Consider the following 14,285-nt stretch of genomic DNA (forward strand, 5'->3'; position numbering starts at 1 on the left):
CATGATGCCAGTGATCAAGCATTCACATTTGTTGCAGGGAGAAGGAACACATGTTTATGAAACTCAGTTTATGACACCCATATACCCCCCCCCCACACACACAGTATATGACCCCTTTTTTTAAAGCCCACCTGCAGTATATGACCCCCTTTTATCCCCAAACACAGAGTAATGGCCGATATTGTTTACTCAACTGTACACACTCCAGTCCTGGTAGCCATCCACTCCCGCCTTCAGGGTAAACGGTAGCCAACACTGAAGAACTCCAGGATGGTGTATGTATCATCCTGGCATTCTCCATGACATCAGTGTAGTGCCACCTAGAGGAGACTACGGAGGGTGGCCAGGACAGGAGTGTAGCTGTCGATGTGTATCACCTAAAGGGTCTTGGTGTGTCACAGTGTCATAGGTTCTCCATCATTGCACTACCAAATTAAACAGTTGACCCAAAGGGTCTTCTACTCCTAGCAACCTTTTTAACTGTGATTAGGTGACGTGGTCACTTATACAATCTATTGCATTAAATCTTACATCTATATTTTAGATTACTGTAAACTGATGCACCTTAAAGGCTATATTCCGGGATAGATAACCCCTCTTCATGCAATCTCTATGGTGCATTACACACAATTCTCTGACCACACTGACAAGCATCCAGTATTCAGTTCATCTGGCAAATGGCAGCAGTGGACCCCCCACATGATCAGCTTCCCAAATGATCTGCAGTCCAAAACAGGATTGTTCAATCCAGACTGCCCTTTATTTTCAGGGTGTGCCAGAGCTTTACAGCACATATGTATGCAGAGTTAGTATTGTTGTCATTGTTGTAGCTATTATAAGCATTGCAGCCCTAAATTCTGAATGTTGCATGATCTTTATACAATAAAAAAAATTATGCAGTTGCAGATTGTGCAATCTATATTGTAAAAAGCCCTTACATTGGAAGCTACTACATAATTACTTGTCCATGGACTTCAAGGTCCAGCCGAAGTCCAGTTGCAAAATCTGTACATTCTGAAGTCTTAATGTTATTTGCTTGATCTACGTGCTCTTTCTTCATATGGAGGCACTGGATCCTGGTAGATACTGATACAAGAATCACTTGATGCCTTTAGGATTGCCTCTTCATAGGGGGGTGGTAAGCATATAGTCAGAAAAGAGGCATCTGGTACCAATGTACAGTACTGAAAAGGCTCTGTACTCCAGGGTAAAGTGGGGAAGAAGTCCATTTCTCTGTCTGGAAGACTCTCCTGTAGACTTATAGCAAAAATTTGACCTTGTGGGATCTTACGACGGCACTTTCGATATAGGAAAAGTGCACAGAACCCTATGACCAGCAATGCTGTTGTAGGAAGTATGATGCATAGGAATGGCTGTAGGTCTTCTTTGGTGGAACTGATTTGATTGTGATGCTTGCTCTGAAAAAAGAAAGAAGAGATACATCAAATAATAATAATGCTCGCAAAGCTCAAGGAACTGAAGCAACGTTGTAAAGAAGACTGGGTCACAATTCCTCCAGCACCATGTGAGAGACTTAGAAAATCATGATTACTTGAAGTTATTGCTCCGAAATATGTCATTAATATGAAAAATCCATTTGAGACCTGAAAACAAAGACTAAGGTCCCCACATTATACAAAAGTTGCTATTTTGTTGCAAATTTTGATGCATTTTTTTTTAGCCAAAACCAGAAGTGGATATAACAGGAGGGAAAAGTATAAGAGCTTCCTTTTGTATTCTCCATTCCTTTTCAAGCTACTCTTGACTTTGGCTCAAAAAAACACAGCAAAATCTGCAACAAAAAAAGCATTTCCGCAAAGTGGGGCCTAAGCCAGTGTCCTGGAAATGATGATATGGCCCTCACAGAGCCCTGATCTATCTGGGATTACATGAAGAGACAGAAGGATTTCAGCAAGCCCTACAGTCCCAGAAGATCTGTGGTTAGTTCTCCAATCTCACTGCTGAGTTCCTTCAAACTTTTTGAGGGAACCTAGAGGTGCAGCATCCCATTGGACACTTCTTAAACTGGTTTTATTTTGTTATGTTAGTGCCACTGAGACTGTATATCCTATCCTACTAATATTATAAAAGTGAATGTTTGGATGTTTGTGTGTTTGTTACTCTTTCACACAAAAACAGCTGAATGGATTTGGATGAAATTTGACACACAGATAGTTTGTAACCTCGATTAACACATAGGCTACATTTTATCCCGGTAAATGACATGGCTTCATGACTGTTATGAATTTATGTTCATATACAATATTACATTGCTCTTGCCTGCAGCTTTTCTCAGCTTCTGATAAAGCCTGGTCTGTTATCTCTCTATGTAAACACACAGATATCAGTGAGTCCATTGTGTACAAGCAATTGCATATTATCTGGTCTGCTCCAGTGCTGAGACATGGTGTCCCAGAGAGCTGCTGAGATGCTGGAACAATCACAGGCACGGTGTGAGGAATGAGTTCAGCAGCAGGACAGCTTGAGATCTTCCGAAATGCTGGAATACGCGAACCATCGACAGCAGCAATTTTCTGAATATAGGTGGATCATCGACACCAACAACACGCAGACGAAGTTGCGGGCAGAGGCTAGTATGTGTATATCTGTTATTTTCTGCTTTCTCTATAATTGTACTGTTTAGCAGTTTCCCTTATGTTATTTTCCCCACTGAATCCTTCCACTGTGTCTGGCTATCTGAGGGAAACAACTTCTCAACAGCAAACCACCTACATTCTTGAGACAGGGAAAATAACCAACCTTTGGAGAAAGTCTAGGTTGTGGAACCAGCAGGAACTCATTCATCTCCTGATATCTGGGTTCCTGGGCCTTCATATAACTCAGCCTCCATAGGGTGAGGCAGATTCTTCATATTATGGGAATGGAGAAGGGCACTAGACCACCATCTAATACTGGGCATTCCTCATCCTGCGTCCAGGATTAGCCACCATAGTCGAATTACTAAAAAAAAGTACAACCCCCATTGGGAAGTTGCATGTGTTACCACAGTAAAGTTCATCTTTGTACAGTTGCACCACTGCTTCCTTAGTCATTCCTGCGCTTGCTATCATTGCCATTCTGAACACCACAACAAAGTTCAGGGTACAAGAGGACCCCTCTTCAATTGGAAGCACCTTGGGGGAAACCACAACCACCATCAGGTACCTTGCAGCCCCCCTCTTGTATCCCAGTCTGGGAGGTGAGATGAGGACTTGGTCAAATATCTTTGGCCTACCTTTGACATCACCATTACAACTACTATTCCCATCTTCCGATTCCCTCTAATTGGGTCCGCTGCAATACAACAGAAGAATTGATATTGTTTTGAAGACAAAATATTAATTCAATTTCTCTCTTGTTCATACAATTTGACAAAAATAAACTATTACGTTTTTTGGAAGAATTATTACGTTGCCGCATTTTTTATTCGCATACTTGCCTAAAACATTTATGCAGTAATGTAAAATGTAATTATTTATTCACATATACCTGTATATACAGGTATATAACATATATATTTACTGTACTTTATACTGGCTATGCCCAAAGTCTGGAGCACTGCCATAATGTCATGGGTATGATGGTCTGAAATCCATAAGACAGGACTAACTCTACTGATGCTTAGTTATAATGGATATTATTTCATACACTTTACCATTCACTATTTTATAGCCTTGTAGCTTTACAGTCACCCCCTGGTTCACTAAGCTGGGGCTACTTGGAGTTAAGTCTTACTATAAAATGGGGGTCTGGGGAGGACAGTCACTAGTCCAGGGGTAGCACAAATGAGGGTAATTGTAGTCCATGTTTGTATCAGAAGGTTTCTATGGCTTCTGATTTTTGGAATGTGTCATAAGTGCCTTGCTGGGCATTCTCCATGTCCGTACATAGCTGACACATTCTAGCCAGATAAAATGTTGATGTTGATGTAGGTGGTGATCTGAATCCATGACAATACCCAACCTGATAGAAATCAGAACAGGAGAATCTATTAGTGCGACCTCCAAGCAACCATCCCGGTATACACTAGAAAATGGTTTTCAGGCTTGTAACAACCAGTAAAGGGATTTTTGTTGAAGTTTTTTTTTTTCTGTAACTTCCCCTTTAGAGTGTTATTGATCAAGTTAACTGTTTCTAGAGTGGTCAGAGGCAAACCACGCTCAGGAGAGAGAACATAAAGTGCAGGCTGCAGTGGGAGACTCCTGAAGATGGCAGAGAATTTTGAGAATGGAATTGAGCAGGTAAGTATTACTTTGGTGGTTGCTAGGGTGCCTGGTGAAAACAAGTGTTTCAGATTTTTCTTGCTGATTCATTTGAAAGCCACTAAGTTACTATGAAAGATGGCATCGGGTTAGCCACCAGTGAGTTTGCCGTGGATAACCAGTTGCAATCTTCTGTAGCAACTTGGATGACATTTAAAGAACTCTTAGCCCTCGTTCACATCTGCATTTGTATTCCGTTCAGGGGAGTCCGCATGGGGACCCCCTGAACGGAATACCAAATGCAATTGCAAGTGCTGGTGCAGTAAAAGCACATGGACCCCATAGACTATAATGGGGTCCGTGTGCTTGTCGCCAGGGATCTTGCGGATAGGAAAGTAGCTTCCAATCTACTTTCCTGTCTGCATCATTCGTGCGGGCAGTGGGCAGCAAGCACATGGACGCCATTATAGTCTATGGGGCCCGTGTGCTTTTACAGCACAGCGCTGTAAAGCACATGCGGTCTCCCCCGAACAGAATACCAACACAGATGTGAACAGGGCATAACTCTCAGCGCAAAGTGAATAAGCTGACTGGTGAGGGTGCCGGGTGTCCTACCCCCCACCAATCAGTTATTGTTGACCCCATTTCTTTGGTGTAAATCTGCCCACAGAGAGTGCCATTCTAAAACTAACTAAAAAAAAATAAAAATTAACATTTCAGTTTAAACTTGGCCTCTAGGAGACATTGCGGGTAGCTATGGCCGCATTAAAGATTGTTCCCAATGAGCAATGTTTGGTGTGATCATTCCATTATTGTTGGAGGCAGTGGGGTAACTACCGTAGAGGCAGCGGAGGTGGCTGCCACAGGGCCCGGGCCATTAGGGATCGGCAAGTGACACCGTGGGCCCCACAAACACTATCATTATACTCGGGGGTCTTTGCAGACCCCCGAGTATAATGATCGGTGGACCAGGAGAGGTAAGGGAACCTAAAAAATACTGTTACTTACCTCTCCACGATCCTGCCTCCCGGGCCTGCTTCCCGGGTCATGTGACTTCCGATGTGATTAAAGCAGGACAAGAGCGGCGGCCGACAGCCTAGGAGCCGGGGGACAGGTAAGCAACTGTTTCTGTTTTTTTAATGTTTTTATTCTCCGGGGTCTCTGATTATTAATCTCTGGGGTCTGAAAAGACCCCAGAGTATAATAATTGTTTATGGGTGTCCATAGTGGGACATAATACTGTGTGCAGGGGCCACTATGGGGTACAATACTGTGTGCAGGGACCACTATGGGGCATAATACTGTGTGCAGGGACCACTATGGGGCATAATACTGTATGCATGGGACACTATTGGGGATAATACTGTGTGCAGGGGACACTATGGGGGATAATACTATGTGCATGGGACACTATTGGGGATAATACTGTGTGCAGGGCCCACTATAGAGGATAATACTGTGTGCAGGGACCACTATGGGGGATAATACTGTGTGCAGGGACCACTATGGGGGATAATACTGTGGGCAGGGGCCACTATGGGGGATAATACTGTGGGCAGGGGCCACTATGGGGTACAATACTGTGTGCAGGGGCCACTATGGGGGATAATACTGTGTGCAGGAGCCACTATAGGGGATAATACTGTGTGTGCAGGGGACACTATGGGGGATAATACTGTGTGCAGGGGACACTATGGGGGATAATACTGTGTGTAGGGGCCACTATAGGGGATAATACTGTGTGTGCAGGGGACACTATGGGGGATAATACTGTGTGCAGGGGACACTATGGGGGATAATACTATGTGCATGGGACACTATGGGGGATAATACTGTGTGTAGGGGCCACTATAGGGGATAATACTGTGTGTGCAGGGGACACTATGGGGGATAATACTGTGTGCAGGGGCCACTATTGGGGATAATACTGTGTGTAGGGGCCACTATGGGGGATAATACTGTGTGCAGGGGCCACTATGGGGGATAATACTGTGTGCAGGGGCCACTATTGGGGATAATACTGTGTGCAGGGGCCACTAAGGGACATAATACTGTGTGAAGGGGCCACTAATGGACATAATACTGTGTGCAGGGCCTACTAAGGGAGGAGGAGGAGGGGGTAGGTCGAGGTCTTCGGCATCGGTTTGGGGGGGGGGGCATGTCAAAAGTTCGACACAGGGCCCCGCCATTCCTAGTTACGCCACTGGTCGGAGGCACATTCTCCAATTACACATTTTCACGACTGCCAACTGATCTCTGCATATGTGGGCCAAAATACTTATTTCCAATTATTGACCAGATAATTGGCCTTGTAAAGATACATGTGAGATACTTCACATGGCCCAAGGCAGGCCCAATGCATTGACTTATGAAGGGTAAGTGGCTGCCTTGAGGCTACTGTGGGGCACTTTTTAGGCTCATTACACTAGGTTCCTGACTGCAGTCTTATCTTTATCTCACGTATCATCCTATCCTATCATAATGGCCCTGGCTAAAGTTTTTGATGGCTTATTTTACAATACTCAATACTATATGTAGAAATTCAGATTCAGCAACATGAAATCACTTGTTGGGTTGTGAAAATTGTGGTTAGATTTTGGTACACAATTCAGTTTGTGTCACTCATGTGACACTACCATTGGCGTCCGCTCAGCAATGTCCGTGGTTATTGTCCATACAAGATTTTAGCAACGGACCGTTGGTCCATCTAGCCATCAGTTACTATCCGTTTGTATCCGTTATGATAGGTGTCAGTTTTTTTGTTGTTGTTTTTTTTTTTTTTTTAAATGGACACTGTCTGAGTAGACACCAACAGTAGTGTGAACCCTACCTTAGTATTCATGTGATCTGTTCAGGTTAATAATGCCCAAATAACCATAATAGTAATAATAATGTACCATATAAAGCTAATACCTTTACAGTCTGCCGGAATCCATTTTTGTCACTGAAGGTAGACTAAAATACTAATGCTCACCATATCCAGGCAAGTAAATAGAGGGCAGTCTCAGTTTGTATGTCATCTCTTGTTTGTATCATTTAACCAATTCATCACTGTAAACTCGGTATAATAAAACTGTCTGGCCCTCATGTCTTTATGTGTATAGACAGAACATAGCTATTGATTCTTATTACTGACATAGAGAAAACATTTCACAGCAGCTGGATGGATTGGATTTGGTTGGTTTATCTCTGTGACTGCATTCAACCCCATGTCTATAGTGTACTGCATAACTATCTATCTGTCTGTCCATCCGTCTATCTATCTATCTATCTATCTATCTATCTATCTATCTATCTATCTATCTCCTATCTATCTATCTATCTATCTATCTATCTATCTATCTATCTATCTATCTCCTATCTATCTATCTATCTATCTATCTGTCTGTCTGTCTGTCTGTCTGTCTGTCTGTCTGTCTGTCTGTCTATCATGAAACAGAAAAAGTCTGAAGCAGCACAATGTATTACAAAAGCAATGGTGCAAGCTCTTATAGGATCCAGGTAAAAAAAAAAAGTCCTCTAATAAATAGAAAGAAAAACAGCCGCTCTCCAGGATCTTCAATCATATAACAAAATAGATTGTATTGTTTGCATATAAGTTTTCTTGAATCAGTTTTTTTTTAAATAAAAAATTAGCTTTAAAATGATTAGAATATAGACATTTTAACCCCTTAGAGACACAGCCCAAAAGTGCGTTAAGGAACAGACCTCTTTTTTTCAAAACTGACATGTATCACTTTAAATGGCAATAACTTTGAGACGCTTTAACGTACACAAGTGATTTTGAGATTGTTTTCTCGTAACACATTATACTTCATGTTAGTGGTAAACACTAATCAATATTTTTGTATTTACTTATAAAAAAAAAAATAGGAAATTAGATGGAAATTTTTTAAAAAATTGCAATTTTCAAAGTGTGAAATTCTCTGCTTTTCAGGCAGATAGTCATACCATCCAAATACATGAATAAATATTATCTCCCATATCTCTGCTTTATATCGGCATCATCTTTTGTCTTTTAATTTATTTTGGACGTTACAAGATTTACAAGTGTAACAGCGATTTTCCAGATTTCCAGAAGAAAATTCCCCAAACTAATTTTTTAGGGACCGCTTCAGTTCTGAAAGGAATTATAAAGGCCTATATAATAGAAACCCCCATAAATCACCCCATTTTCAAAACTGCACCTCTCAAATCATTCAAAACAGCATTTGGGATGTTTGTTAACCCTTTAAGCATTTCATAAAAATAAAAATAATATGTAGGTGATAATACATTCACTAATACATTCATTTAGACCTAAAATTAAGGGTTAAAGGAGAAAATGCATCTGGCAGTTTATTGTGCAATTTCTCCCGTGTACAGAAATACCCCACATGTGGGTGTAAACTGATTTTTGGCAGACGGCAGTGCATGGAAGGGAAGGAGCAACACAGGGGGTATGAAAAGCAGATTGTGCTGGAATATTTTTAATGCACCATGTCTCATTTGCAGAGCCCCTAGAGGACCAAAACAATGGAAACCCCCCAAAAGTGACCCATTTTAGAAACTACACCCCTCACAGAATTCATCAAGGGGGATAGACTATAATGAGCATTTTGACCCTACAGCTGTTTCACAGATTTTACTAACATTGGAATGTGTAAATGAAAAATGACTGAAATGTCACTTTATCCCCAAAGTTTTCATTATCACAAGGGGTTAATGGAGAAAAAGCCCCCCGACAGTTTGTTGAACAATTTCTCCTGAACACGGAAATACCCCATATGTGGCCATAATCTGCTGTATGGGAACATGGCGGGGCTTGGAATGGAAAGAGCGCTATTTGGCTTTTGGAGGGCAGATTTTGCTGGAATAGTTTTCAGGTGCCATGTCGCATCTGCTGAGCCCCTAAAGTATCAATACAATGGAAACCCCTCAAAAGTTACCCCATTTTAGAAACTACACCCGTCAAGGAATATAGCAAGGGGTATTATCATTTTGAGACTAAAAATGCTTCCCAAAAATTGAAAATTGAAATTTTTAAAGAAATATGCCATTTCAGTGCCCAATATGTTGCACCCACTTTGTGTTGTCAGAGACCTGCACTCCTAAAACTATTAAGGGGCCATCCCGAGGGGCAAAAAATGATATATGTGGGTGTAAACTGCGCACTGCGCTTTTTAGCTTTTGGGTACTGATTTAGAGGGATTTTCTGGGCGCTATGTTGTTTTTGCAGAGCCCTGGAGGTGACAGTAAACTGGAATTCCCCAAGAAGTGACCCTATTTTGTAGGGGCAATTTTAGGGTCTCTGCAAAAGTGTCATGGCATCCAAAAACCAAACCGTCTAAGTCAGTTTATACCCACATATGAAATTACGTACATTATCCAGGGTACACCAATGTCATACATGTACCCTAATATCAGTTTATACTCACATATGACATTACGTGTATTATCCGGGGGTACACCAGTATCATACATGTGGCATAAACTGCAGTTTGGGCACACAGCAGGGCGCAGAAGGGAAGGAGCACGATGCGGCTTTTGGAGTACAGATTCAGATGTTTGGTATCTGAACGCCATATCATCTTTGTAGAGCCTGTAAGGTACCAGAAAAGTGGATTCCCCAAAAAGAGTGAACTCATTTTGAAAATTGCACCCCTCAAAGAATTTATCAGGGGGTATAGTGAGTATTAGTATTCCAGACGTGACTGCACAGCGGATGGCGAAGAGGGAATATGGAATCGGTGTGGAGTACATTGCAAACGCCGAATTCCCTACTATGTCCCAGTAGCTCCTATGATTGGGGGAGTCACTCTGGGGGTCATTTTGGGGGTCACTTCTGTTGTCTTTTCCCTCATAAGCTGTAAATCTGGGATGTCCCCTGATATTCGCTCGCACAGCTTATATATTCCCTTCCTGCCGCAGCCAGTTGTGTTCTAATAATTTGATGATTTAGGGGGTTTTGTCTTCACATTAATAGATGCTATATTTTCTTTATTTTTCTGGAGACGTGGCCATATAAGGGCTTGTTGTTTGCGGGATGAGATACATTTTGTAATGACACCATTTCTGGGTGCCTACAACTTACTGAATACATTTTATTAACTCTTTTTTGCTGGATTTAAAAAAAAAAAAATCAATTCCGGTATTGCGTTTTACCTTTTAAATTTTTTGCCATACAGAGTACAGTATAAATAACATGTGACCTTTATTCTGCGGGTCGGTATGATTACGGCGTGCAGCGTACAGTATAAGTAACATGTGTCCTTTATTCTGCGGGTCGGTACGGTTACGGCGATACCTCATTTATATTATTTTTTTATGCAATACTAATTCTGCAGAAGAAAAACACATTTGGGGACATAAATCAGTGATTTTTGCATCGTCATCTTCTGAGAGGCGTAACATTTTTATTTTTCAGTTCACAGTATTGGTTGGGGGCTTATTTTTTGCAGGACAACCTGCGCTTTTTATTGGTACTATTGTGGGGTGCATATGACTTTTTGATCACTTTTTATAGAATATTTTGTAAGGTGAGATGGCGAAAAATCACTACTTCCGGCAGTTTTTTTCCTTCTTTTCCACTGTTCACCGTATACATTAAATATTGCTTCCGTTTTATTGTACAGATTGTTATGGACGTGGCGATACCAAATATGTATTGTTTTTATTCATTTTTATTTTTTTTATATAATTCATTTTCTAAAGAAAAAAATAAATTTTTGGGGCTTTATAACTTTATTAATTGTTTGAAAACACTATTTTTTTCACTTTTTTTTTTTTTTTTACTTTTTCATGTGTCTCTATGGGACTCTTGGATCGGTGATGATTTCATCACTAATCCTGTATTATGCTCTGTGAGACACAGGCTGCATGTGTCTCACAGGGCATAACAGGAAGTACGCTGTGCAGGCGGCACAGACTCACTTCCAGAAGACCTGGCAGCATCAACCAGGTAACGGGGGCTCAGGGCAGCCTGGGGTCACTAACCAGACCCCAGACTGCATAGTAGACATACCGGCACCCCCCAGATCTTGCCGCGGGGGGGTGCCGGGGGGGGGGAGGGGGGAGGACAGAAACGCCGGCAACCGCTTGTTTGCCGATTCCGCCTGCTCAGCTAGTGGGCGGGTGAGCGCTCCATGACGTAGAATTACGTCATGGTGCGCGAAGTACCTAGCGCCCATGAAGCAATAGTACGTCATGGGTTGCTAAGGGGTTAATATATGGTGGGGTCTATGATACAGTTTAGGCTAGGCTCACACTAGCATTGTGATCTACTAAAACAGCGGTTACATATGGACACTGGCAGACCACATTCACTATAATGGGGTCCACTGAGTGTCTGCCATTTTCAAACTGAAAACGGTGGATAAAAAAATCCTCTGTGCAGTGTCTGTAGTTTCTGCGGCAAATTCTCCAATGGATATGTGAACCCAGCCTTTTAATGAGATGTACAATGAATAGAGGTAACAGTGCTATATAATAGAGATATCCAAAGCATAGTCGTTACTGTCCTATATAACAGACATGTGCAATGCATAGAGGTGGTAATTCTATATAATAATGATGTGCAATGCATATAGGCGATGATGCTATTTAATAGAGATGTACAATACGTATAGGCGATGATGTTATATAACAGAGATGTACAATATATATAGGCGCTGATGCTATATAATAGAGATGTACAATGCATATAGGCGATGATGCTATAAAGTACACAGGGGTGATGATAGAAAATATTGCATTATAATGCACAGGGGCCAAGATGTAATACACCTGGGTAATGATTATTTGCATTACATTATACATGATTAATGCTATATAATAATGTAGTACAAAGCATAGAGGTGATGATGTTGTATAATAAATTATTTTACAATACATAATAATGGATTACAATATACAGAAGTGACAGGGATGTATAATAATAAAATAAGGGTACATATGTATTACAACGAGCATGAATAGCATATTATATAACAATAATAATAATAATAATAATAATAATAATAATAATATACTGCAATATACAGAGGTGGTGATTTTATATTATAATGTAATATAATGCCATCATGCATTATAATTCAGGGGTAACAGCTCAGAGGGTTGTAAGCTATGTATATAATGTTCAAAATTTGCTGCTATAGGCCAAACACATTATAAAATGATATGCCGTGAGCCTTATTTAGGATTTCATGAGAAATTTCTAGCACAGTTTAGTGCTCGGATCTGTCAGTATGTTATCTTCTGTTTTCATTTTGAATGAATCAATAGTTGGAGTTATTTTGTGTTATATCTTACACTATTGCGCACGCAAGAGCATGTAGTTGCTGACCCTAATATCTTATCCCTAAATGTATTTTATTAATGCCAGGCATTATTATTTGTTAACTTTGCTTTGGTAAGTTACATGAAATGTTGTATGTTCGATGGAGATAAGTTACTTTCTTTACACAGGAACTTCTGCCAGCATTATCAGCTTTAGCTATTAGCACTGGGCATATCTCTGGTTTATGGAATTGTCCTTGGACTTGTTAGTATTTATACTATAGAATTATGAGATTTATAATTGTTGATCTATAAATCCTCTTTTTAATACAATTGTCTTTCTTGTGTACGGTATATCCATCTCCTGTGTTCAGGTCATACAATTATAATGACTAGTTTAGACAGAATATTCTATCACAATAGTTTACCATTCCATATAATATCATGTATTATTATGTAGGTTACTTCAACATATTAATGCAGAATAATCTAGAATATATTGTGCTTTATAAATGTATGAAGTCCTTTTATCCTTATTCATGTCCTATAGTATAAAACACATACCAAACTTCTGATAAGTTTATTGATGTACTTCCTGTACTTTGTGTTTTATTTTTGCATAAATATTGTCATTATAGGTTTCTAATTTCTATGTTATATAAATTGATAGCTACAAACACATATATACAGAGACATGGAAATACTGGATCTCTAAATGAAATAAATGAAATAATAAATGTATTATTACTATTAGTAGTAGTAATAATAGTAATAATAATAGAAAATTAAATCTCAGTAATGAATAGAAATATAATAGATATACATATTTGCTTTAGGATTAAATATATGATCCTTTTACACTAAACTATAAAAAAGCTGCAATATTAAAAACCACGCAAAGCTTATATCAATAGTTCTAAGATGACTATAGATATACAAAAAATGAAAATTCCTGACCCTATATAAGTCTACAGAACATAGTAATGAACTACATGTGAGCAGCGTACCTACCTGCAACTTTGTTTCAACCAGGGGAACCGCAGGCTCACTGGTCATCCACTCATAGGTGCCCCTTCCTGCATGTCCAAATTTACTCCAGCTACTATCCAAGAGCCAACGCATTGTGACAAGTGATGCTTCTGTTGCCTAAATTCCAAACCACAAATGGCTGATTTTCCCACAATCCCAGTCTTCGTCTGCCCCAACACAACTGGAGGCCTGGAAGCTAATGATCATTGGTTTAAATTCTCTCACTGTTATTAACAACAGTGAAAAAACCCAGCCAGGCTACACCATCAGCCCAAGTCAATCTCTGTGGATTTGTTACACTGGCCTACATTACCAGAAAGCTGGCATCAGGTATCAGGGAAGGGCAGAGATGTGATTGGTTAGTACTCCGCATTAAGATTATTAAGATTATTAAAGGAGAATTGCCAAGCACATGGTCTGATTCTAGACAAATAACCTTGTACATTTAGATTCTGTAGTAAAAAAAAAAAAAAAAAGAGTCAGCATATTAACCCCTTGTAAGGAAAACAACAAAATGTGTTTCCCTGTAAAGTTGTAGTGTGTGATGCACAGATGTATACACTGAATGCTCTACAGGGAAGAGCAGGAAAGGTCAGAGGCAGCAAGGACATGGGCTAAGTGACATGCTGAATTATTTAGAACCATTAGCGATTCGATGTTAATGATAAATCTGCGGAAAGCTTTTAGCCTATAAGAGCTTTTCGCTATTTGGAAGATATGATTACGATAAGACTGCAAAAATCATGGACTAGTAGTGCTAACAGTCCACCCTAATGACTAGGGTTAACTCATTCCTTG

At 40.2% G+C, this 14,285-nt stretch overlaps 1 protein-coding gene across 1 annotated transcript; it reads right to left on the reverse strand.

The window, feature by feature from the left end:
• Nucleotides 1–484: 484 nt before the first annotated feature.
• SMIM28 (small integral membrane protein 28) lies at nucleotides 485–13,777 on the reverse strand. Its single transcript, XM_075266614.1, has 2 exons — nucleotides 13,470–13,777; nucleotides 485–1,418 (listed from the first exon to the last, which is right to left on the reverse strand). The coding sequence occupies exons 1-2, from the start codon at nucleotides 13,578–13,580 to the stop codon at nucleotides 1,029–1,031; spliced, it is 501 nt and encodes a 166-aa protein (XP_075122715.1). The 5' UTR covers nucleotides 13,581–13,777; the 3' UTR covers nucleotides 485–1,028.
• Nucleotides 13,778–14,285: the final 508 nt, after the last annotated feature.

Source organism: Leptodactylus fuscus, chromosome 3 (genome assembly GCF_031893055.1).
Source record: "Leptodactylus fuscus isolate aLepFus1 chromosome 3, aLepFus1.hap2, whole genome shotgun sequence".
Taxonomy (NCBI): domain Eukaryota; kingdom Metazoa; phylum Chordata; class Amphibia; order Anura; family Leptodactylidae; genus Leptodactylus; species Leptodactylus fuscus.